Source organism: Mus musculus, chromosome 2 (genome assembly GCF_000001635.26).
Source record: "Mus musculus strain C57BL/6J chromosome 2, GRCm38.p6 C57BL/6J".
NCBI lineage: Eukaryota > Metazoa > Chordata > Mammalia > Rodentia > Muridae > Mus > Mus musculus.
Genome location: NC_000068.7, coordinates 41,286,095 through 41,313,451, shown reverse-complemented (window position 1 = coordinate 41,313,451; position 27,357 = coordinate 41,286,095). Strand labels below are relative to the sequence as shown.

The following is a 27,357-nucleotide window of genomic DNA, read 5'->3' as shown; positions in this document are numbered from 1 at the left end:
CCTCTCCTCTCCTTTCCTTTCCTTTCCTTTCCTTTCTTTCTCATCAAGTCTAGTTTGTATTGTCCAGCTAGTCCTGGGATTGGGGTTTGTCTTGACATGCAGTCAACCTACCGGTGGCTATGTCCTTAAAGATAACTTATTTTCCTTTACCTCAGCTAGAGTTTCATGCTTACCTTTTCTCATCTATGCTGTTGTTATTTTCCTGAAGTTTTTTGAGTTCTTTCACATGCTGGAACAATTGCTATGGGTTCATATGTACAACTGCTCTATTGTGTTTGGGTCTGGTAAACATTTTTCCCTTAATTTTATCAACCGCATCTAACTCTTATCATCTTGGTGACCCTTTCTCTGCAATGATACTCAAGATATGTAGGGAAGCATGTAATGAGTCTTCATTTATTGCTGAATACTTCACAATCTCTTATTCTCCACTCATCTCCCAATTTTGTGGGGGAGTCTCTGTGTAATTGGTATGTCTGAGCTTCTATGAAACAGGTTTGGAGATTCTCTGATGTATGGGTATAGCAATAAGTCATTAGAAATCATTTTGGTATGTCTGTTCAACAGAATAATAGAACCAGGTACTTTCCTTTATGACTTATGGCTTATCTGGCTATAAGAACAAAGCACTTTTAACAATGACTGGTATCATTTTGTTTTAATAAAGTGGGCCTTACATCCAATTAGAAAGTTAATAAGTTGACTTCAGAGCATTTTACATAACTTATACAAGGTGAATTTATTTTCTTAATTCTACTACAGTACATTTTAATTGCAGATTCTTTTGAGGCATTCATCATCTTTTCTATACGCCATGAAATTCGAAGGATTGATCTGCATAAAGGAGACTACAGCCTACTTGTTCCTGGACTGAGAAATACCATAGCACTTGATTTTCACTTCAATCAAAGTTTACTTTACTGGACAGATGTTGTGGAAGACAGAATATACAGGGGCAAGCTGTCAGAGAGTGGAGGTATGTGTACGACTACACTTTCACTCAATGATGACGTTAGCTTCAAATAGCAATATACAGCATCAGAAAAGATGTATGATTCATGTTTTACTGTGAGTTATCTTTGTATGTGTAAACATCGAAGAGATGTACATATGTAAATATATGCTAGAGAAGAGAAGTGGTCAGACCAAGACTACTCATTTATTGTCTTTTATTGGGTTTTCCAGAAAATTTTGGAGAAGAAAATTTGTCTCCTATCAGGAAAAGAATAGATTGGTTTTTACTTACTAGTCATCTGATTTGAGAGTTAAAGTAGCTAATTTTTATTTGGTTAACACATTTGAATGTAATTAAAATATATTTTCAAATATATGAACTGTATTTTGCCATAATAAACTTATTTCTTTTGTCTAGTGAGCAACATGTATTGTTTGAACTAAAGGTATATGGTGTTTCCCTTTTAATTTATTTTGTGGCTTTGCATTTGTAACTGCTATCAAATTACCAATTTCTCTCAAAAATCAGCATTGAAATATCAAAATTCGTATTGTTCTGTACTTTTTACTTAAAATGTGGAAAGTATATCCTGTATCTTCATGTAGTAAATAAAAATAGAAATTTTAGAGAACGAGGTTTTTAACTACTTAAAGTTTATAATGAAAAATTCTGACAGTGTCATGAAGTATAGCAATAGAAAAGGATGTAAAAATGATTGGGTTTTGTTTTTTGTACAAATATGTAATTTGGCAGACAGTACAAATTTTAGACAGTAGAAATTTTAGAGAACGAGGTTTTTAACTACTTAAAGTTTATAATGAAAAATTCTGACAGTGTCATGAAGTATAGCAATAGAAAAGGATGTAAAAATGATTGGGTTTTGTTTTTTGTACAAATATGAAATTTGGCAGACAGTTTCCAACTGCTGATACTTATGTAGCCCATGCTAACAATTTTCCCTATTCACGGCATCTTTTGGACCTGCTACCTATCTCATGACCCAGGGAAGACTTAGGGCTTGAGTTGGCTGAGGATATATGTGAAAATGCTGAGATTAACTATGGTGTTTAACCAAAGACAGAGAATAGAAGTAATTATTATGCACAGTGTGTGCTAATTCACATAAATATTTTCTCCTTACTTCTCCCTTTGAAGGACAGCCTCTTAATTAAGTTGTCCCATTCTTTTTTTTTTAAAATTGGATATTTTCTTTTTATACATTTCAAATGTTATCCCCTTTCCTAGTTTCCCCTTCTAAAACCCCCTATCACTACCTCCTCCCCCAATCACCAACCCACCCACTCCTGCTTACTGGCCCTGGAAGTTCCCTATACTGGGGCATATATACTTCACAGGATCAAGGGCCTGTCCTCCCACTGATGACAGAAAAGGCCATCCTCTACTACATATGCAGATAGAGCCATGAGTCCCACAATGTGTATTCGTTGGTTTGGTGGTTTAGTTCCAGTTAGCTTTGGATATCCTGGTTAATTCATATTGCTGTCCCTCCTATAGGTTGCAAAACCCTTTAGCTCCTTGGACCATTTCTCTAGCTCCTGAATTGGGGACCCTGTTCTCTGTCAAATGGATTGCTGTGAGCATTTATTTCTGTATTTGTCAGGCACTGGCAGAGACTCTCAGGAGACAACTATATCAGGCTCCTGTCAGCAAGTACTTTTTGGCATCCACAAAAGTGTCTGGGTTTGGTGATTGTATATGGGATGGATCACCAAGTGGGGCAGTCTCTGGATGGTCATTCCTTCAGTCTCTGCTTCACACTTTGTCTCTGTAACTCCTTCCATGGATATTTTGTTTCCCTTCTAAGAAGCATATAAGTATCCACACATTGGTCTTCCTTCCTCTTGAGTTTCATGTGTTTTGCAAATTGTATCTTGGGTATTCCCAGCTTCTGGGCTAATATCCACTTATCAGTGAGTGCATATAATGTGAGATCATTTGTGATTGGGTTACCTCACTTAGGATATCCTCCAGATCCATCCATTTGTCTAAGAATTTCATAAATTCATTGTTTTTAATAGCTGAATAGTACTCTACTGTGTAAATGTACCACATTTTTTTTGAATCCATTCCTCTGTTGAGGGACATTTCCAGCTTCTGGCTGTTATAAATAAGGCTGCTATGAACATAGTGGAGCATGAGTCCTTGTTATAGTTAGAGCATCTTCTGTGTATATGCCGAAAAGTGGTATTGCTGGCTCCTCCCATAGTCCTATATCCAATTTTCTGAGGAACCAGCAAACTGATTTACAGAGTGATTTTACCAGCTTGCAATCACAACAGCAATGGAGGAGTGTTCCTCTTTCTCCATGTCCTTGCCAGCTTTTGCTGTCACCTGAGTTTTTATCTTAGCCATTCTGACTGATGTGAGATGGAATCTTAGGGTTGTTTTGATTTGCATTTCCCTGATGATTAAGGATGTTGAACATTTTTTTAGGTGCTTCTCAGCCATTCATTATTCCCCAGTTGAGAATTCTTTGTTTACTCTGTACCCCATTTTAAATACAGTTATTTAATATTCTGGAGTCTACCTTCTTCAGTTCTTTGTATATATTGTATAATAGAACTCTATCGGATTTAAAATTGTGGCAAATATCTTTTACCAAACTGTTGGTTTCCTTTATGTCTTATTGACGGTGTCCTTTGCCTTACAGAAACTTTGCAGTTTTCTGTGGTCCCATTTGTTAATTCTTGATCTTACAGTACAAGCCATTGGTGTTCTGTTCTGGAAATTTTCCTCTGTGCTCATATCTTCAAGGCTCTTCCCCACTTTCTCCTCTGTAAGTTTCAGTGTCTCTGGTTTTATGTGGAGTTCCTTGATCCACTTAGACTTGAGCTTTATACAAGGAGATAAGAATGGATTAATAAGCATACTTCTACATGCTAACTGCCAGTTGAGCCAGCACCATTTGTTGAAAATGCTGTCTTTTTTCCACTGGATGGTTTTAGCTCCTTTGTCAAAGATAAAATAACCACAGGTGTGTGAGTTCATTTCTGGGTTTTCAATTTTATTCCGTTGATCTATGTGTCTATCACTGTACCAGTACCATGCAGTTTTTATCACACTTGCTCTGTAGTACAGCTAGAGGTCAGGGATGATAATTCCACCAGAGGTTCTTTTATTGTTGAGAATAGTTTTTGCTATGCTAGGTTTTATGTTATTCCAGGTTAATTTGCAAATTCCCATTTCTAACTCTGTGAAGAATTGATTTGGAATTTTAGTGGGGATTGCATTGAATCTGTAGATCGCTTTCATCAAAAATGTGACTTTTGGGATAGCATTGGAAATGAGGAAAATACCTAATAAAAATATTTTTAAAAAAAGATGTCCATTTTTACTCTATTAATCCTGCCAATCCATGAGCATGTGAGATCTTTTCATCTTCTGAGATCTTCTTTGATTTCCTTCTTCAAAAACTTGAAAAATGATCATATGGATGGTTCACTTGCTTAGTTAAAGTGACACCAAGGTATTTTATATTATTTGGGACTATTGTGAAGAGATTCCCTAATTTCTTTCTCAGCCTCTTTATACTATGTGTAGAGAAAAACCACTGATTTGTTTGAGATAATTCTATATCCATCTACTTCATTGAAGTTGTTTACCAAGTTTAGGAGTTCTCTGGTGGAATTTTTTAGGGTCACTTATATATACTATCATATCATCTGCAAATAGTGATATTTTGACTTCTTCCTTTCCAATCTGTATCCTTCTGATCTCCTTTTGTTGTCTAATTCCTCTGGCTCAGATTTCAGGTACTATATTGAATAGGTAGGAAGAGAGTGAGCAGCCTTGTCTAGTTTCTGATTTTAGTGGGATTGCGTCAAGCTTCTCTCTATTTACTTTGATGTTGGCTGCTGGTTTGCTGAATATTGCTTTTACTATGTTTAGGTATGGGCCTTGAATCCCTGATCGTTCCAAGACTTTTATCATGAATGGGTGTTGGATTTTGTCAAATGCTTTCTCAGCATCTAATGAGATTATCATGTGTTTTTTTTTTTCCTTTGAGGTTTTTGTTTTGTTTGTTTGTTTGTTTGTTTGTTTAATAGTGGATTACATTGATGGATTTCTGTATATTGAACCATCTCTGCATCCCTGGGATGAAGCCTACTTGATCATGATTGATAATCTTTTTGAGTTTTTCTTGGGTTCAGTTTGCAAGAATTTTACTGAGTACTTTTGCAATGACACTCATAAGGGAAATTGGTCTGAAGTTCTCTTTTTTGTTGGATCTTTGTGTGGTTTAGGTATCAGAGTAATTGAGGCTTCATAGAATAAATTGGGTAGAGTATCTTCTGTGTATATTTTGTAGAATTATTTGAAGAGTATTGGTATTAGGCCTTCTTCGATGGTCTGATAAACTCTGCACTAAACCCATCTGGTTTTGGACTTTTTTTGGTTAGGAGACTATTGATGACTATTTCTATTTCTTTAGGAGATATGGGACTGTTTAGATCATTAATGTGATCCTAAATTAACTTTAGTACTTGGTGCCTACCTAGAAAATTGTCCATTTCATCCAGAAATGAAAAGGGTTTTTTTTTTTTTTTTGAGTATGAGCTTATTGGTAGGATCTGATGATTTTTTGGATTTCCTCAGATTCTGCTGTTATGTCTCCCTTTTCATTTCTGATTTTGTTAATTAGGATATTCTCCCTGTGTCCTCTATTGAGTCTGGCTAAAGGTTTATCTATCTTGTTGATTTTCTCAAAGAACCAGCTCCTGGTTTGGTTAAGTCTTTGCACAGTTCTTTTTGTTTACACTTGGTTGATTTCAGCCCTGAGTTTGATTATTTCCTGCTATCTACTCCTCTTGGGTGAATTTGCTTCCTTCTGTTCTAAACCTTTTAGGTATGCTGTCAAGTTGCTAGTATATGCTCTCTCTAGTTTCTTTTTGGAGGCACTCAGAGCTGTGAGTTTTCCTCTTAGGACTGCCTTCATTGTGGCCCATAAGTTTGGGTATGCTGTGGCTTCATTTTCATTAAACTCTAAAAAGTCTTTAATTTCTTTATTTCTTCCTTGACCAAGTTATCATTGAGTAGAGTGTTGTTCAGCTTCCACAAGTATGTGGGCTTTCTATTATTTATGTTGTTACTGAAGATCAGCCTTTTTCCGTGATGATCTGATAGGATGCAGGAGATTATTACAATATTTTGTATGTGTGGAGGCCTGTTTTGTGACTGATTATATGGTCAAATTTGGAAAAGGTATCATGAGGTGCTGAGAACAAAAATATTCTTCTTTTTTTTTTTTAGGATAAAATGTCCTATATGTATGTTAAATCCATTGGTTTCAAAATGTCTGTTAGTTTCACTGTGTCTTTGTTTAGTTTCTGTTTTCATGATCTGTCCATTGATGAGAGTGGGGTGATGAACTCTCCCACTATTATTGTGTGCAGTGCAATGTGTGCTTTGTGCTTTAGTAAAGTTTCTTTAGTGAATGTGGATGCCCTTTCATTTGGGGCATAGATGTTCATAATTGAGAGTTCATCTTGGTTGATTTTACCTTGTAAATCCTTGTCTTTTTTGATAAGTTTAGGTTGAAAGTCTATTTTATTAGATATTAGAATGGCTACTCCAGCTTGTTTCTTGGGACCAATTGTTTGGAAAATAGCTTTCCAGTCTTTTACCATGAGGTAGTATCCATTTTTGTACCTGAGTTGGGTTACCTGTGTTCAGCAAAATGTCAGGTCCTCGTTATGTATCCAGTCTGTTAGTCTGTCTTTTTATTGGGAAATTGAGTCCATTGATATTAAGAGTTATTAAGGAAAAGTAATTGTTTCTTCCTGTTATTTTTGTTGTTAGAGTTGGAATTCTGTTCATGTGGCTATTTTCTTTTAGGTTTGTTGAAAGATAACTTTCTTGCTTTTTTTAGGGTATAGTTTCCTTCCTTCCTTGTGTTGGAATTTCCCCTTTATTATCCTTTGAAGGGCTGGATTCATGGAAAGATATTGTGTAAATTTGACTTTCTCATGGAATATTTTGCTTTCCCCATCTGTGGTAATTGAGAGTTTTGCTGGGTCGAGTAGCCTGGGCTGGCATTTGTGTTCTCTTAGGTTCTGTATGACCTCTGTCCAGGATCTTCTGATCTTCTGGCTTTTATAGTCTCTTGTGAGTAGTTTAGTATGCTTCATATATATATATATATATATATATATATATATATATATATATATATATATATATTAGGTATTTTCCTCATTTACATTTCCAATGCTATCCCAAAAATTCCCCTAACTTCCCCCTCCCCCACTCCCCTACCCACCCACTCCCAATTTTTGGCCCTGGCGTTCCCCTGTCTGAGAAGTGTCCACACTTTGGTCTTCTTTCTTCATGAGTTTCATGCATTTAGCAAATTGTATCTTATATCTTGGGTATCCTAAGTTTCTGGGCTAATATCCACTTATCAGTGAGTACATATTGTGTGAGTTTCTTTGTGATTGGGTTACCTCACTCAGGATGATTCCCTCCAGGTCCATCCATTTGCCTATGAATTTCTTTTTTTTTTTCCCCTTTGAACAAATATTTTTATTAAAATGGCATATATTGAAGTTTCCTTTGTGTTAATGTTGTAATAAGTTTTAAGGTGGACATGTTTCTTTTTTCTGACTAATATAAAAAAGAAGTACCTTGTTAGGGTGTGAACCCTTTCTCAATGAGACCAAGAAGACATCATTTCTGAGGCCAGCAAGGGGGGCCAGTGGACACAGGGTCTTGTGACTGATTGACAGCCTAAAATTCATCCCTAGAGCCCTAGAGCAAAGGTGGAAAGAGAAAACTGACTCAAGAAAGTTGTTGTCTGACTTCCTTCAAGTACTGTTGATTGGTACATAGATAACATAGCATGAGTTCATCCCCCACCAATAATAAAAGACAATAAAATGAGTATATAAAAGTACATCATTTCTATATTTCTGTACTGTCCCTAATTCTGTAAGTGTGCTTTTCCAAAACATATGTAATGGACAATTCTAGAAACATATAACTCCTAAGTTTTAAATAACATTACCATAATACATTGTTATTAATCACTCTGGTTTTCTGTAATATATAACAGTGCCTAATTTGTATATTGAACTATATCATAGGTAAGCACAGAAAAAAAAACTGTATTGTGGGTGATTTGAGATATTATCAGCAGTGTTGGAGTAGATTCCCCTTGGAAAAATGAAGGATAGTATACTATGAAATGTTTAAAGGGGATAAATGGTTCATGTAAAGAATGAGTGAGATATTGAATCAGTGGCATGGTTATTGCATTGCAATAATCACAGATATAATCAGGATGCTTAGGCCAGATACTTGTAAGTCAGTAAAGAAGAGGAGGAAGCACTAAGGTGGTTGGAGTGAGGGAGGGAATATGGCATTAAACCCTTGGAGGAAGACAGAGCACACACACTAATTATAGTGAGTGTGGGATAGAATAAATGGTGGAATTGCCACACAAATCCACTCAGGAGGACTGTTAACTGCAGGGAACCATACTAGGCATTTATTGAAATGGAGTAAATTTAGAACATGTAATATAAAGGCTATGAATGGAGAAGACCGAAGAAGAGATCTTCATTGTCTATCAAGGACAGGCCAAGCTGGAATGTCACGTTGGCAATATATCCAGTCACACGTGTCATGCCTTGACTTTCCTTGGCACCCTTTGCAAGCCTATTTGCTGGAATGTAGGAAACATGTATAGAAATTTATTTTGTGGTAATTTGAATGAAAGAAGTAGAAAGGTATGTAGATTTTAAAAGAGTTAGACAAGATCTGTAGCAAAAGATCTGTGTGGATGGGGGCTTCAGGCAAGTCAGGATACAAATAAAGAAAACCCTACACATTAGGAAGATATAAATTAGAATGTAGTTAAACGTAAGAGCAGAATATACACAAAGTGATTTTATCTGAGACGGTGAGTTGACTCAGAAAGTAAAGCCAATGCCTATGAATTTCATAAATTCATTCTTTTTAATAGCTGAGTAGTACTCCATTGTGTAATCTTTTGCACCTGAGATTCTCTTTTACATCTATTGTATTCTGGTGATGATTGCATCTACGGCTCCTATTTATTTCCTAGGTTTTCTATCTCCATAGTTGTCTCCCTTTGTGATTTCTTTATTGTTTCTACTTCCATTTTTAGGTCCGGGATTTTTTTTCAATTTCTTCACCTGTTTGTATTTTCCTGTAATTTTTTAAAGGTGTTTTTGGATTTTCTCTTTAAGAACTTCTCCCTGTTTAGCTGTGCTCTCCTTCCTTCCTTCCTTCCTTCCTTCCTTCCTTCCTTCCTTCCTTCCTTCCTTCCTTCCTTCCTCCCTTCCCCCCACCTCCCTCCCTCCCTCCCTCCTTTCTTTCTTTCTTTCTTTCTTTCTTTCTTTCTTTCTTTCTTTCTTTCTACATTATTTTATTTTTAATTTAATTTTATTTGTAATTCATTTTTTACATTCCATATTCCATTCCCTGCCCCTCCCCGTCAGCCCTCTGATGGAGCTGTGGAGCAGTTCTATATTTCTTTAAGGGAATTATTAATTAATGTCCATCTTAAAATCCTCTACCAGCATCATGGGATATGATTTTAAATCTGAATCTTGCTTTTCTGCTGTGTTGGGGTAACCAGTACTTGCTGTGGTGGAAGTACTGTGTTCTGATGATGCCAATTAGTATTGGTTTCTGTTGGTTAAGTTTCTTGAGTTTGTCTTTTGCCATCTGGTAATCTCTGGTGTTAGATGATCTTGCTGTCTCTGGCTGGAGCTTGTCCCTCCTGGGAGTCTGTAAGCCTGTGCCAGCACTCCTGGGAGACCAGCTCTCTCCTGGCAAGACCATTGCACAGAGGGATAAGGAACAGCCCCACCTCCTGGGTGCAGATGTAGGCCTGTAGGACCCTTCCCAGCTGTTCTACAGCTTCTGCCACCTGTGTACTCCTGAGTTGATCTGCCTTACAGAGTCACTGGAGAGAAAATGGCAATCTGTCTAAGTCCCCGTGTCAGACACTTCCTGGAGGCAAGCTCTCCTCTGGCAGAAAGGGCACACAGAGGACTGAGGATCACCTCCACCCCCTGGGTGCAGATGTAGGCCTGTAGGACCTTTCCCAGCTGCTCTGTTGCTTCTGCAGCCTGTGTGTCCTTAATAGACCCACCTTACAGAGTCACCAGAGAGAAAAATGAAGTTGTTCCATAATGTCCAACCATAATTTATTGTTTTAATAAGTCTCTTGTTCTGCTAGGAAGGCCCTAAGCAAGAAGTAACTATTTTGTATCTCATACTGCTATCACCTGTTTTTAACAAAAGTTCTGGAAGGGTTTAGAAGAGTGAAAAGTTCTGCTAAGGATTCAAAGTTATTATAAATATTGCTCTTGGATTTCTTTATTGAGCTTCATTTTCTATTAGGACCTTCAAAACTAAGGCACTTTATGCTGTGACCACAAGCAGGCTTGGCACCTTCTTTGAACGGCTCTGCATGTTGGCTTCCTCTTTTTCACAGGTGTCAGTGCCATAGAAGTGGTTGTGGAACATGGCTTGGCAACCCCAGAAGGCCTGACGGTTGACTGGATAGCTGGCAACATTTATTGGATAGATAGCAATCTGGACCAAATTGAAGTGTCTAAACTTGATGGTTCCCTGAGGGCTACACTAATAGCAGGAGCCATGGAGCATCCCAGGGCCATAGCACTGGATCCAAGATATGGGTAAGAAATACTTTTTTAAAAAGTATTTATTTATTTTTCCACTCCAGATTTTATTACCCTCTCAGTCCACCGTCTGACCATTCCACATTCCATACCTCCTCCCCACCCTGTTATCTCCAGAGGATGTCCCCCACCACACACCCCCTACCCTACCAGACCTCTAAACTCCCTGGAGTCTCCAGTCTTTTGAGCGTTAGGTCCATCTTCCCTGACTGAACTCAGACCGGAAGTCCTCTACTGTATGTGTATTGGGTCTTCATATTAGCTTGTGTTTGCTGCCTGGTTGGTGGTCCAGTGTTTGAGAGATCTCGGGAGTCCAGGTTAATTGAGACTGCTGGTCCTCCTACAGGTTTGCCCTCTTCATCTTAGCTGGAAGAAATGTAACTTTTACAGTTTCTCCTCGTCATAGAAATTCTAAGCGAGGAGATGAAAATGCTTATTTTATACATCAATATATTTATGACTAGGTACCTGTGTATACAAGCATAAAACTATGTATAGAAGCAAGTGTGAACACATTAACAAAGGCTTGGTTACAGAATTCCTTACTCAGATATTTTCTGAAGCAGAATCTATCTTCCTATCAAATATGGGCAGGAATCACTATTGGAAAGAATTGCAGCTCTTTTCCAAAGCAGTAATTTAATGAATTTCACTCTGCTTTGCCCCAGAGATGCTGTAATTTTGTTCTAATGGCAATAAACCCCAGGGCCAGTCTTTGTTCTGAATAGTCACAGATGTTAAGCACCTCAACCTTTATTTATTTTGTGTGTTCTTAGAGTCAATTGAAAAGAAAATTGAAATAGGCTTAAAAGAGTCTAGCAGTGCGATGCTGACTATTGGGAAGTTTTGAGAGGAAAAAGACCTGATTCTGGAAAACAATGTTAAATGTTGAGTGACTCAGGCTGTTGCCTGCCTTGTCCCCTGTGTGCTCATTTTTCTTAAGCAGCAGAAGAAAAACACCAGACTTAGAAGTAATGAGTTCTAGTTCCTGCTCACTCATTTGTTCTCTGGAGAAAGCAAATGTGTGACCTCTAAGATCTTTATCTTTGGAATATAAGAGATTCTATGGGGGAAAGAAATATTCAGGCAACAGGAGAGAATACCACTAAATTCCCGTGAATTATTTATTTCTCTGGTAAGGAGCTTGTAGATCAAAGGCTTTGTAAAGTCTGCAAAACATTTTTTAAAGGGTTATTTTTGGCTCTATAACTTAAATTCAAAGTTCAAGAATTATAAGTCTGTGTGAGCCTAGGGCAAGCTGAGTGGGATGCAGAGGGGAAAAGCTGTCTGCCATCTTTGATTTTGTAGAGTTTCCTACACATATTTTGTTGCTGCCGTGTTTTATTCCAAGGACTTAAAGACCAGTAGATCGGGATGCCATTTTCCTTTCTCCAGTGTAGACACTCCTTTAAAGGGAAAACAGCTTCCCTGGAGAAGAGATACTAAATTTACTACTTCATCAGGAAGGATTGTCTTCTAGTAGGTTTAAAATATGTTTTGAATTCATCAAGATACTTTAAATATTGGTAAATTTTCCTTGAAACCCTGCACCTCTGGCTCCTTTTCCACCTGGAACAGCTGAGGTTGGTAAACGGAGAGATGATACTTCTTTTGTCCCAGAAAAGATTTCCTTAGTCCATATTCTGCCATGCATACTTTCTTCCTTAGCTACTGTGATAGCAGCTCACCTGAAAAGAACTGTGAAGTTAAATGAGGAAGGCTCTTAGCTTCAAATATTTGTGCCTCAAGATGGGTGACCTTAGCTCTGTCCCACCCATCAAGCTCCAGCTCATGGTTCCCATTGCGACCCCTATTCATAGGAAGCTCCTGCCCATAACTTCTGCCAGAGCTGTAGAAATAATAAGTCATGAGAAACTTTCCACATATCAAAAAGTGATCTGTTGGGCTGAGATACATTTGTAGTGTGCGTTCCATTATGAGGAAGAAAATGAGAGCATTTCCCAAGGAACCGTGTGTAAGAGAGAGAGAAACACAACAGAGAAAGGAAGCTTTAGAGATGATGTGTAAAGTCAGTCAATTTGAGAGATTTCATGTCCTAAGCATTGTATTTAATGGAAGGAGGGTAAGCCCCACCCCCCATAATATACAACTTGAAGAGAATAAAAGGAAACAGAAGGAAAAACACCCACAAACTAAGTGATAACACCAGTTTTTCAGTGACTGAAGGCTTCCTATGAGAGTCAACTGCTGATAGAGGGCTAAGGCGTGTGTATCAGGATCTGTATGAAAGTCCTTCAAGAGAGAATGTTTTCTACTACTAAGTTTGGCTATCACATTGTAGGTTAATTAATGTAATCACAGCACTAGTTAGGTAATTGGAAGAATAAAATGAAGGGCAAGATACATGTCTCAAACTGTTTCTGACACAAATGACCAGAGAACAGTGGACTCTCTGGCTTCCTATTCCTTAGAAAGCTAACTGACAGGTGTGGCTGTTCAGAATTGAGAGTGTTTTTACTTAAAGTTTTTCTTTTAATGGAATTATAGAAAAGTTATTATGTGAATTCATCTGACCACCTTAGAGCACAGCCATAGAAATTGAATTTTAGTTTTAGTATCAGTGTTTAAATAGTGCCAACATTATTGGACATTTTATTGAAACCTTCTGAGACTTTAAGGATTGGAGTTTTCGTATCTTAAAGCAAAAATGTAAGAACAGTAATCACACAGAAAGCATATACAGCACAAACACATATATACACCAACTCACACTTATATACAGCACAAACACATATATACACCAACTCACACTTATATACAGCACAAACACATATATACAACAACTCACACTTATATACAGCACAAACACATATATACACCGACTCACACTTATATACAGCACAAACACACATATATGTATACACACATTCAGCAAATAAAACAATACACACACTCATATTTACACACACAATATATAACACAAGCATGAACAGCATATACTACACAGCACATACACATATATACTCATATACCAAGCATATACAACACAATCACATACTCAAACATATAGCATCTACAAAGGAATATACTCACTCATATGCACATACACAAACATGCTGCAAATTCAAACTAACCAGGAAAACTAGCAATGTAAAATAAAATTACTTAAATTTAATTTATTATTTTGTAGTTTATAGAAAAGAGACGTTACTATTTATTTCTCAAGATTTTCAGGAAATATGAGGAAATTTGAACCCATTGATATGAGCTCTAAAATAATTTAAGCTTTCTTTGAAACTTTTTATTTTGGGAAAATTTCCCTGGATGTGTTGATAAATATGACTTGAGTACATAATTTTATATTTTTAAAGACGTAAAAATCTTTCTCAGGGCAAGAAAATTTACTTCAAAGTCTAAAGTCTATCACAGATCTTAGAGCATACGAAGGTGCCCAATGCCTGTCAAATAAATGTATACTGTGTGGTGACTTTGTTTACATACCACCATAAATATGCTCAAACATACCAAAAAGGAAACTTCTCTGAGTAGTGGTATAAAATTTGTTTCCAATAACAAATGAAAAGAAAAGTTTGCCATTTGCTACTTTGCTCAGGGTACCACAGAAACCAAATAGATGACTCATAACATCAGCCCTACAAAACATGCTTATCTCCTATAACACAGAAAGTCTGTGTGGCGTATTTTACAGATGATAAATAATAGTAGTGATTTCACAAATATTGACATTCATTGGACATTATAAAACATATCACCCTCCACATTCCTAACATGCAGTATCATAAGTGACAAGCAATTCATAGATGGTCATGTGGCTCTTAGGCAAGGGCCAGTTCTTCCTTTCATCCCATTTTAAGTGGAACTTATTGCTAAAGGGCCTTGAAGGACAATGTGAACCTGTGCAACACCTTGCTGTGAATGGCCAGCAGTTGAATGTGTGGGGTCTTCCAATGTCCGCGAACCCCACCACCCTCATGCTGGGTTCTTACAGAACAGTCTGCTTCTGTCTCCATTCTTTTCATTTACTTTTCATACGTCCCAGTAACTGATCTCTACTGTAAAGATAGCACTGACCAAAATGGAAGCAGTCATTGAGAGGATTAGTGAGGCAATTATACTAAATTTACTCCAGGAATACTGTAAATTACTGTAATCTCTATTCATTGCTAGCTTTAAAAGATAAAGATAACCCATTTTTTGAAAAGATGTTTTTCTTTCACCCTTTTCTACTTGACCTGACAGATTAGCCTACAATAGTACAGGTTGTTCATGGTCTATTACCTGGCTTAATCTGAAAACAGACTAGTCCATGAATGTGGAAACTACAGAAATGTGGCCCATATTTCCTCTTTAAAACACAATTGTGGCTGAGCATCTCTGTAGTAGTATATAAAGAAAGATCTTTCCTGTACTTGAGAAACTAATGAAATCATTGAAATACTAACAGACTTTTACCATTTAAAAAGAAATGCAAAAGAAAAATGATGTTAGAATAACACCAGCTTGTAAAACTCACAAAAGAGTGCTAAGAATTTTATGTAACAATGATCTATGAAATCAACCGTGAATGTCAGTTGTGTTAACTGTGCTGTGGCAAGGTTAAGAACACTTTACAGGCAAATATTTTTTAGAACATATTCTTCTGTAGAACAGAACTAAAGTTCCCCACTAAAATTGAAGGAAATTTAATAGCAGTATTCACTATAGAATACAGACACATGCACACGCACACACTACTGTTTAATGACTAAATGAAGGCACAGGTCACTGATGTTAGAGTGCCACAATGTTCTAGTCTATCCTTTGCTCTCCACTAGAAGCGTGTTTGAAAACTTGTAGTGCTTTTTCAAGTGAACCCAAAGATATGCCCTTCAAAACCACAAACAAAGGAACTTATGAACAACAGAAACTATACAAAAGCAAACAAACAAACAAAAACAACTTTCTCATTGAAGAGAATAAGATATTTTTATTTTGGAGCCAGTGTGAATGATTATTCACAAACATCTCATAGTAACCAAAAAGAAAGCCAGAAGTCAGTTTTCAAACATATTTGGGGACACATCATTTAGGCATGTTAATCAAAAGAAGGAAAATTCGGCTTTAAGACTTAGATGCTATCTGACAACATTCTTAATTTTGAATAATGGTGAACTAGGTTTTTGTTAAGTTAATACATTTCAAAAGTATTTTTGTTAATGTGTTAGCATGTTAGACTCAATGCAAGGGAGGGCAAGAAATACTTAGTGTTGGGACATGTCGAAGAATGGAGTCCAGTGAGTATTCTGAGTGCTTGTGAGAAGACTCTAAGGAAACAAGACTCTTATGACCTCAGTTTCTTCAAAACATAGAAATGTTCTTGGAACATGTTTTCTTTCTCCTCCTAAACGTATAGGGTAGGACTTTACTTCAGCTGTTGTTGTTTATGTGCCACTGTGGCCTGTCCCTCTTGTTGGACACCTTATTCAGGCAACTTTCCTTAACTATCATAGTACAAATTGTCTGATACTCTGAATAAAGTTAGTTATTGCATAAGACTTCAAGCCACCTCATATTAAACTCCATGTACCCAGGTTCATGCTAAAGATCACTGTAGATAAACTATTAGGGCCAAAACCTGCAATAATTTACCCTTTCGAACTACTTAACTGAAAAGTGAACCAGCCTCACGGTAATGAAGCTTTGTTCCATGTTCTATTTAGCACAATATATTTTTTAAAATGTCTATTTTTTATTTTTTGTGTAGTATAATTCTACAAAATTAGTATTTTTATTTTGAATGATTATAGCATCCTCTCCGTTTCCCAATGTTGAAGTAGTTTAGTTTAGAAAAGATTATAGATCAAAAAAAGTCATTATCTCATGGCAAGTTTAAAATGCATTGGTGGGGTAATCAGAGAGAGATACAGGCACAAAATTATGGAGGAATGTTTGCTGCAAGTTGTCAGATGATTTATGGTGACATTCCTAGTCTGGATTATTGCAGGTTGTGTGAGGGGGAATGGGGGTCTGTTAATATAGTCCCAAGGTTTTTGTCTATTATTTACAGAGTGTTAGTTCTGATGGATACTTGGCAAGGGATAGCTGTTCTTGGGGGTTATGAAACCAGCCCAAAATATGGCAATTAGCTTCAGACCTGGAACATGGCAATCTCCTACTAACTGGAGGTCTGTCTGTCAGTTCTTCTGTAGACACAGATTCTTTTTAGGAGCCCTTGTTCACAGTATCTTCAGGATTTGATAATAGCCCTAAGAATAAAATCCCCAAGAGTTCCCCGATGCTGTGACACCAGCTCTGCTGCTTTTACGTTGCCCAATTCCACTTCATTTTTCTCATTCCTCTATGATTATACATTTGAGCTGTTGCCCTTTTTGAGCCCGAGGCTGCCTCATTCTCAGCCACACTAGAGCATTCTATAAGAAGGATGCTCACTAACTACTACTGTTCTTCACAAGTTTTTTTCTTCAAAAGATTCCACAAGTTGTAATTCCACCTGCATGAACTTATATGATCTGTCTATTCCTATGGACTTGAAGCCACTAGGTTAGACAACACAGCACTTCTTTTGCAAATTTTATTTAGAAACTTCCCCTATCTGGCAGATATGAGATGAACCCTGAAAAATAAAAAAGTACAACAGTGGCATTATTTCCCTTTTTCAGAATTCTTTTCTGGACAGACTGGGATGCCAATTTCCCTCGCATTGAATCTGCTTCAATGAGTGGTGCCGGAAGAAAAACCATCTATAAAGACATGAAAACTGGGGCATGGCCTAATGGACTGACCGTGGACCACTTTGAAAGAAGAATAGTTTGGACGGATGCCAGGTTAAAATATTTTCCTATGTTTTCATTTAATTGCTCCAGTTTTTAAACTACATTGTTAAGTATCCTAATATATGGGCAGAGTGTATTGAGATCAGTATTTTTGTGTGGATTGGTTTTGATTTGCCTGGAAAATATAAGATATAAGTAAGATATAAGTTCATAGAAATACTTAATTATCATTTGTCTAACTATATCATAACTATATTACTGGGACTCATTTGCATAAGTCTATCACTGGACTCTTTAAGTGGCTTGATAAACCATTGATGTACTAACCTTTCTTTAGGTCAGATGCTATTTATTCAGCTTTCTATGATGGAACAAACATGATAGAAATTATCCGAGGACACGAGTACCTGTCACATCCCTTTGCTGTGTCTTTGTATGGGAGTGAGGTGTACTGGACTGATTGGAGGACCAACACACTGGCTAAAGCCAACAAGTGGACAGGGCAGAATGTCAGTGTGATCCAGAAGACGAGTGCACAACCATTCGACCTTCAGATTTACCATCCCAGTAGACAGCCACAAGGTAGGTGCTTAGCTAACCATGTAGAAATGTTTCTACCTAAACAGTGAATGTACAGCCTATAAGAAAATTGTGTAAGTTAATTATGGCATGTTTCAAACAGTGCTGGGTTTCAGTGAATGAGCCCAAGATGATTTCCACATTGATTATTACATTTGCTTCTTTCAGAATAATGCAATCTCAGAAAATACATTTTATACTGTCTTGAAATTTTGAATCCCTGACATAACATGACAAGAAACTGTGGAAAGCTCTCTAATGTCTTTGAGTGTGAAGCCAGGGAGGCAGTCTAGCGGGTAAGAACATGTGGTCCTCTTGCAGAGGACCCGGGATCAGTTTCTAGCTCCTGTAACTCCATATTCAGAAGATGCTCCTTCTAGCTTCCACAAGCACCCATACTAATGTGCACACGTGTTCTTTCACACATGTGCTTAAAGTAACATCACTATTTAAAGAGCATTTTTAAACCTTTGAACCTTTTGAACCAATACCAGATTAAGAAAGAAATATCAAGAATCCAGAGTCAATGTGTAGTCACTAGTTATCTTAATTGGAAGCTTACAGGGAGCTGCATGGAAAGAATGAGCCATGAATGGTGTGCCTCTCTCCCCATGCTGCCCACCTGTTGGCTCAGTAACGATTCTTTAGGGTCTTCTGCTCAGTCCTTGCAATTATTCTTTTATCCCGACTCACATTTCTTTTCTGGAATATCATGGACTTTTGTCACAGCAGCAGACAGCAGCTTAACCTGTTACATTTCTTCCCCATCTTTTGCCCTGTGCCCTGTGGGATTTTTCAGTCTACTACCAAGGTCTCTTTGTTATTCTTGTAAGTATTTTAAACATGAGTGTGAGATGATGCTACCTCACCTACAGATACACATCTTCTTTTCTCCATCATGGATGCTTTTCCCTGTCTGCTTTCCGGTCATGGTTGGAATCCTTTGCACCATATATAGTCTGCACACTACTACTACATTAGAGGAAGTCCAGAGTCTAATCATTTTCCACTTAAAGGGTTTTTGGAATATTCTGACCTAACAAGTATTTAGTAATATACTCAATTTATGTAAACATGAATAAGCAGGAAATCATGATTCTGAAAAGCAAAATGTCATTGGTATAATGAAGAAGTCACGTGTAAGTACTTTCTTCAACATAAGGATCAGAACAGAGTGTGCCTGAAATGCATCCACATGATAAAATTAATATAATTTAAATAACTAAGAAAATATTACACAGCTCTACTTTTGTCTCCATAAATATGTTTTGTAGAAATTGTATCTTTAGGTCTAGAGCTATTTAATAATGATGATAAGAAATGGCTTTGTTTATGTTCTCTATCAATTTCTTCCCTTAAAGTGGATATATGCAAAGGAAACAGATTTTCACATATCAGTATAAGCTTTCTTAAATTCACTGAATGGGAAAAATGATATTGTTACAATATATATATATATATATATATATATATATATATATATATATATATATATATATATATATATATGACTAGTAGTGATTTGGTTGGTTTGTGAAAGTGTTTTTAGTAGGCTTACTTAAATGAAAATGGTTTACATGTGAGTTCTCTTAATTATATACAACAGAGACTATTGTGTCAGTCTAATTTAAAGTAGTCTCTCAGGGCTCAAAGAAATAGAGTTTTTATTTACACATAGTGAATGCTATTATGCTATTTCCTAAATGAAATTCAGCCATTCCGAGTGAACAGAATATGTTTTACTGACCTCTCACTCCACTTGTGAGGATCACAGAGTGTCCAGTAGTCATTATCTGCCCTGTACATCCAGTTCAGTGAAACAACACTTCACCATCTGTGGAAGAACACCCAGGATATAGCTACCATTTTGCTATTGTCAAGAAGGGAATTAACAATGATATGGTGACAGAGGCCCAGCATTCTCATAATAATAAATGAGGATTCCTCATTTCTGGTGAATATTCTTATGAAGATCACAGTAGGATGTTACATTTTAAAACATGTGGCAAAAAAAGACATAATGGAGCAATAGTGAGCATCTTAAGTCTAAATTAATATGTTATGCACATATTATTGAACATTATTAGCATCTTATTTAAACTCTTTGTGCATCTTTTCATTTGTCAGCTGTAGATACTGTAGATGATAATGTGCACATCAGAAGATCTAGTATACATTTTAGTATTTAATAAAATGTATTAAATATGAGCTAGTACAAAAAACATTTTAGAATAGTGTTTATACATAAGTATGTACTTGAAGAATTACATATATTGTATATTATTATATACATTAAAATTATACACATTGTATGTTATAATCCATACATATAATAAATACAAATGTTATAGATACACACATATATACATATATATGTACATATATATGTACAAATATATAATATGTATATATATGTATATATATGGGAGAAAAAGCTGACTTACTTCTTTGTATTGTTATATGTAATTATGAAAGCTGAGATGTCTCAAGGAAGGCTAAGATATAACTCAGATAGGATCCAAAACTTCAAAAACCAAGAACAATAGAGAGACAATTGCCCACATTCTAATTCCATTCCAGAGGTTCTCCTGTGCCTGGAGCACCATTGGTGGACACCAAGGGAGGGCTGAGCTAACACAAATGAGAAATGAATTTGAAATTATTCCACTTCTTTGTTCTCTTCAGGTTCTTATGAATTTTTTGGGATCTTCTTAATTGTTGAAGCAGAACTTCTTTTTTTGTTGTTGTTCATTTTTTTATTAGGTATTTTCTTCATATACATTTCCAATGCTATTCCAAAAATCCCCCATACCCTCCCCCCCACACCCCCCACACCCACTCCCACTTCTTGGCCCTGGCTTTCCCCTGTACTGGGGCATATGATCTTCTCAAGACCAAGAGGCCTCTCTTCACAATGATGGCCGACTAGGCCATCTTCTGATACATATGCAGCTAGAGACACGAGCTCTGGGGTACTGGTTAGTTCATATTGTTGGTCCACCTATAGGGTTGCAGTTCCCTTTAGATCCTTGGGTACTTTCTCTAGCTCCTATATTGGGGGCCCTGTGATCCATCCAATAGCTGACTGTGAGCATCCACTTCTGTGTTTGCTAGGCCCCAGCAGAGCCTCACAAGAGACAGCTATATTAGGGTCCTTTCAGCAAAATCTTGTTAGTGTATGCAATGCTGTCAGCGTTTGGAGGCTGATTATGGCATGGATCCCTGGGTATGGCAGTCTCTTGATGGTCCATCCTTTCGTCTCAGCTCCAAAGTTTGTCTCTGTAAGTCCTTCCATGGATGTTTTGTTCCCAATTCCAAGAAGGAGCAAAGTGTCCACACTTTCATCTTCATTCTTCTTGTGTTTCATGTGTTTTGCAAATTATATCGTGTATCTTGGGTATTCTAAGTTTTGGGCTAATATCCACTTATCAGTGAGTACATATTGTGTGAGTTCTTTTGTGATTGTGTTACCTCACTCAGGATGATGCCCTCCAGGTCCATCCATTTGCCTAGGAATTTCATAAATTCATTCTTTTTAATAGCTGAGTAGTACTCCATTGTGTAAATGTACCACATTTTCTGTATCCATTCATCTGTTGAGGGGCATCTGGGTCCTTTCCAGCTTCTGGCTATTATAAATAAGGCGAAGCAGAACTTCTTAATTTCACTATACTGTTTCAAATGCTAATATTTTCACAATGCTTACTCAATAAACTATTTTAATGTTGGTGTTTAAAAAAACATGCCCCAAAATATTCTTCTATCTAGGCATTCCATACCTAGTCAAGTTGATGCATAAATTTATAACAGTAAGTTATCATTGTAAGTCAAGAGAAATAGCGCATGTAAAAATAAGTATGAGATTTACTTTGCAACTTAGGTTGATCCTGCAGTTTTATTAAACACAATTTAGTGGATAAACTGGAAAAAATAAATTAAAAAGATAGTTAAAAATTGGGACTGGTGCTAGTACTTTCAATGAGTTGATTATAAGCTGAATGTATGGAACTAGAAAATATCATCCTGAGTGAGGTAAAACAGTCTCAAAAGAACAAATAAGTGGATATTAGCCCAAAATCTCAGAATACCCATGATACAATTCACAGACCACATGAAGCTCAAAAAGAAGGAAGGCCAAAGTGTTTGTCCTTCAGTCCTTCTTAGAAGGGGTAACAAAATACTCGTGGGAGGAAATAAGGAGACAAAGTGTGGAGCAGAGACTGAAGGAAAGGCCATACAGAGACTGCCCCACCTGAGGATCCATCCCATATGTAGTCACCAAATGCAGACACTATTGTTGATGCCAAGACATGTATGCTGACAGGAGCCTGTTTATAGCTGTCTCATGAGAGGCTCTGCCAGAGCCTGACAAATACAGTGGTAGATGCTCACAGCCAACCATTGAACTGATCATGGGGTCCCCAATGGAGGAGTTAGAGAAAGGACTGAAGGAGCTGAAGGGGTTTGCAACTCTAAAGGAAGAACAATATCGACCAAAGCTCCCAGTGTCTAAATCACCAACCAAGAAGTACACATGGAGGGACCCATGGCTCCAGTTGTGTATGTAGCAGAGAATTGCCTTGTCAGGCATCAATGGGAGAAGAGGCCCTTGGTCCATGAGGCTCAATGTCCCAGTGTAGGAGAATTTGAGGGCAGGAAGGCAGGAGTGGTTGGTGGTACACCCTCATAGCAGCAGGAGGAGGTATCATGGGATAGGAGGATTCTATGGGGCAGGGGGAGGAATTGGGAAAATGGATAACATTCGAAATGTAAATAAATAAATAAAATATACAATAAAAAGTAAATTAAATATTCTAAAAAATTGGGACACAAGATAACTAAGAATGTGTCCAGCCCAAAGCTGGGAGGTAGGACAGTACACACTAGCTTACAGAATTGTTTCCTTCATATATGTTACAAACAAAGTAAGTCATCAACAGGTTCACTGGTTTTGGCTGCCTGGAAAGTCAGCTAAACCAATAGAGTTTGTAGATTATAGACAGAAATACAGATAATTGATAGAGACATGGATTGTAGAAAGATGATAGATCAATGATAGGTTTCCTTATTGCTCTGACTGGAATCCTTTCTTAAAATAACTTATGACTGTCACGGTGCTATACCTCCTCATTGGCTCAACATCCCCTGATTTCCAGGCCCATTTTCTTAAAAATATATTCTAGTTGTCTGAACAAAATCTGCTGTCTTAATTATCTCTTCATAAAGACAGTATTATTTGCTGAGATATGTTTACTTTCAGAGTAGATACTGAGAGTTTGATCTTGAATTGGTAGAGGTGAATGGCATTGCTCTCAGAGAAAATATGAAAATATGGAAATAGACTAATGGGGAATATACTGAAGAGTTTCCTCATAGATGAAAATCCATCACATTAAGCAGATTTATAAGCATTTTCCCTAAAGCAATGCCGTCATCCCCTACCTGTCATTAATTTTCCAACAGATGGGTGTGGGGGACGCAGGCCATGCCTTCTATTCTGGAATCAAGTGCTAATGATTGTTTCCTGATTTGAGTCAATTTAACCCTTTCAAAATTAATCTTCTGCAACTGGGGCCAATTTATATTTAAAAACTAAAACTGCCATTACACATAATTTTAGAAACGATGCTTAGAAATTTCTCAGAATATTCTCTACCAGTGTAATCTTAAAATAAGTTATTTTTTTTTGAATTTGGAAAGTTAGTCTTTTTATCTTTTGAGGTTTCTCTTGCTTTGATTTTTGAGAAGGCAACTTATTCTGCAGTGAACACAGCCGTGAGCTCTCAATGGCCCTTAGATGCTGAGATTACAGAAGTGAGCCATCTTGCTCAGATGTTTGGGAAGTTCAGTTTTGTTTATCATTTTTATGTCATTAATCCACTGTGTTTTTCAAAACGATATACAGGCTGATTCTCAAAAAGTCACTGTAATATTAAATGCTTTCAATTGTATCAGGAAAATACTTGCATAGAAAAAATTTCTTGACAATATTAATAAAAATGTTCTTATACAGCTACCATTGAGAAATCAGTATGTTCCTCTTTAGAAGGATAATTAAATGGCCCAAAAGCAATGTCTCCCTTCTTCGTAAGAATTTTGACTTGTGCTCATGTAAGAATGATTTTAATGTATTATTCTCATTGTGATCAGCATTTTACCTGAATTTTTCTAGCCAATGGAACAAACAGCAAGGACAGTACTGACACATATTATATATGCATTATTACCAGTTAAACAGGGTACCTTTCCTTAAAATGTTTTAAAATAATAATCAATATATTTCCTGTCAAAACATTTATTGAAATAATTTCTCAGTTTTGGAAAATTCATCTTAAATGAATGACAAGGCTGTAACAATGTATTAACAATTAATCATATTTCGTTAGGATTTTCTAGATTAAAAATAATAGAATGGCTTTCAAGTCTTCATTTTTGCTAAGGAGAAATAGATGATGATAAAATAGACTTCACTGAGTATGAATTTCTCTCTAATACTACTGTTTCTTTCACCATGCACTTTGGTCTTCTGTGGCTGTGTGAGTGACAAGATGCTCTGCCACCTTCTGTGCTTTTGTACTGTTGCTGAATTCTCCTCACCTACAGTCTTTATGCGCTTAAGGAGACTGCATTCACTTCCTGTTTTTCATTCTGCCATACCTCATCGTACACCACAAACACTTGTGAGTTGGTAATACATCCATAGAGGCTTAAGGCTAAAATAATCATGGGTGCCATAACATTTAAGGAAAATAATATGCAAATAAACAAAAAGCATAGTTCCTCTCATCTTATTACAGGGAGCTCAGAAAGGAAATTATGCCAGTTTACTCAGCCCAGTTTATCCCACTTTGTTTTGTAGTCATTTTTTATTTGAACTTAACCCGTCTTTTCTTTGCCTCCTACTTTATGGAATCTGTCTTGCTATAATAGAGTGTTTAACACACACAGGACTCTAGGCTCAATCCCAAGTACAATAACGAATAAAATCATAGAATTTTGAGGATCCACAATATCTTAGACACAATTTTTAATGCAACAATACATAAATACAAACAGATATATAAATTCATAGACTGTTGAGCACATTCAACACCCTGGGTCAGCCTCCAGTAAAATAACAAACAAATAAATAAACTCATTGAGAGAGGCAGAGGCAGGCAAATCTCTATGAATTCCAGGCCAGCCTGGTCTACATAATCAGTTCCAAGACAACCAGCGCTACATAGTGAGACTGTGTCTTAGAAAAAAAAATAAACAATCCTCCCTCCTCCCAAAAAAAAGACGGAAAACCAAAAGAAAACAAAAATAAGCACAATTTAGGGAAGCCCAAGGGTAAGTAACAAATAATTATATAAGGCAGTTAAAAAGAAAGAAAGAAAGAAAGAAAGAAAGGAAGGAAGGAAGAAAGAAAGAAAGAAAGAAAGAAAGAAAGAAAGAAAGAAAGAAAGAAAGAAAGAAAGAAAATGCTTCAATGCTCAAATGTATTGTTTGGAAGACTGATGTTATTTTATAACAAAATTTAGCCTAATATTTCATAATAAATAGCAGAAGTGTGGAAAGGAGGAACTGGTGGCCTACTTAGAGGAGTCCAAAGGGAAGTGTCTTACTGAGTCTGTGAGGACACAGTGGGGACCCATGTAAACCCCTCAAGCCTGCTGGGTGTGTATTTTAGAAAGGCAGTCAAGGGTAGCTGTTAGAGTTGAGAAGTTAGGAGACTAGTTAAGTAACTCCAGTAAATGCGCAGGAGACGGGGCGCATCTGCCCTGAGCATCACCCCAGTTTCACTAATTTCTGTACAAGCATTGAGGACTGAACATAACGCTGCTCCCTGGTGCAAAGACGTTGTCTTTTCAGTGCTATTTCCCAGCTGCTCTGTTTGGAACAACCATAAGCTTAGTCAGTGAACTGTGTAAATGAGGGGAGATGCCGCAGGTATCGCTATTGTTCGTTGTCTGACCACATAGGATGCAGAAAGGGGAACTGTGGTGTTTGTGGCCGTCTGTGCAGTGGTCAGCCTTTTCTGTCTCTTGTCTACAAAGCAGCACTTTTGGGTGGAGGTCAGGTGTCACAACCTCTGTATTGATAATAGATTTTCTAACAGTATTTGACAGAAAACAGTTAATTATTTTCTATCGAAGGTTAACAAAACATTTCTAAGTGAGAAATATTTGAAAGTTTTCTGGAACAAGAAGCTCCTGCTAAAGTCAGTGAACACTTTTTGTACTACTAAAGTAGCCATGGATAATATGTAATTAAAGTGCTCAGCTATGAGTTCATCAAACTTTACAAAAAAACCTGCATAGAATGGACTTACTTGTGGGTCACCATCTGTTAATCCTCACTTTATGTTACAAAAGGAGGGTTGTGAACCAAAATCTTCACTTGGATCAGTAGAATAAAATATCTTGATAGACATTTACTAAGGGGAAAAAAAATAAAAGACTTAGCAGTATTATTTCAAAGAGAAATGAGATTAAAATGAAAGGCAAGCTTTCTTTGTGGATTTTCCAAGCTGTGAAGCAGAAAATATTGTGAATTATACATTATAGCCTTACCATTAATATAGACACTAGGCTATAAAATCAGTATGAGTTTTTATTCTATGTTCATAGAATTTTAATATGTTTGATTTTTTTAAAGGGGAGTTTATAATTGTAGCATGCTGAGAAGAGCAAAAACTATTCTGGACTAAAAATTAAAAAAATAGAGTAAAATCAAGTACCTAGCATGAGACTGTTAAACAATCTACTTATAATTGCTCTAAAAGAGGTCATTTTTTTCAATATATTTTAAAAATAAACTATTATTTTTCCTTTCTTCAGTTCACATTTGTACATTAATTTTCTATTTATTTTTCCTTCCTTCCTTCCTTCCTTCCTTCCTTCCTCCCTCCCTCCCTCCCTTCCTTCCTTCCCTCCTTCCTTCCTTCCTTTCTTCTTTTCTTTTTCAAGTGTGGGGGGTTTTGAGTTTTCTTTCATTTTGCAGCCAATGGATGCCCTCTCTCTAGGTGGTTCCAACATTCACATTGCCTCAGCCTTTAGGGCCTTTTCTTCTGCAGCACCAGTCTGGCTCTCTCTTCCACATCTATGGTGTATTTCTTTAACCTAGCAATCTCTTTGCGATTCTGATTAATTTAAATTAAGTTAAAGGGTGAGACCCTGGGTGGTAGAGAGGTTTACCAGGAGGAGTCTCCAGGCCCACAGTTCCTGTCGATTTTTATCATATTCTCTTTTTAAAATTTTTTCTTTTTATTACATATTTTCTTTATTTGCTTTTCAAATTTTATCCCCTTTCCTGGTTTCCCCTCTGAAAACCCCCTATCTCCTCCTCCTCCCGCCACTCACTAACCCAACCACTCCAGCTTCCTGGCCCT

General features: G+C 36.8%; 1 protein-coding gene and 1 long non-coding RNA gene across 11 annotated transcripts in view; one reads left to right on the top strand and one right to left on the bottom strand.

Moving 5' to 3' along the window:
- Positions 1-20,506, bottom strand: part of Gm30138 — a 46,175-nt gene extending 25,669 nt beyond the window's left edge. Inside the window, exons 1-2 of the long non-coding RNA XR_374330.4 lie at positions 20,429-20,506; positions 19,732-19,818 (exon numbers count right to left, since the gene is read on the bottom strand). This is a non-coding gene — a long non-coding RNA (predicted gene, 30138). The remainder of the gene's footprint in view (positions 1-19,731; positions 19,819-20,428) is intronic.
- Positions 1-27,357, top strand: part of Lrp1b (low density lipoprotein-related protein 1B) — a 2,058,309-nt gene that overhangs the window by 1,340,147 nt on the left and 690,805 nt on the right. For all 10 annotated transcript variants that reach the window (XR_374143.4, XR_374144.4, XM_006498463.4 and 7 more), the window contains exons 24-27: positions 779-976; positions 10,443-10,647; positions 17,292-17,456; positions 17,743-17,987. Coding sequence is in view for 8 of the 10 variants with exons in the window: in XM_006498463.4 (XP_006498526.1) it covers positions 779-976; positions 10,443-10,647; positions 17,292-17,456; positions 17,743-17,987 (813 nt within the window). In the remaining 2 variants the exon portion in view is untranslated. The remainder of the gene's footprint in view (positions 1-778; positions 977-10,442; positions 10,648-17,291; positions 17,457-17,742; positions 17,988-27,357) is intronic.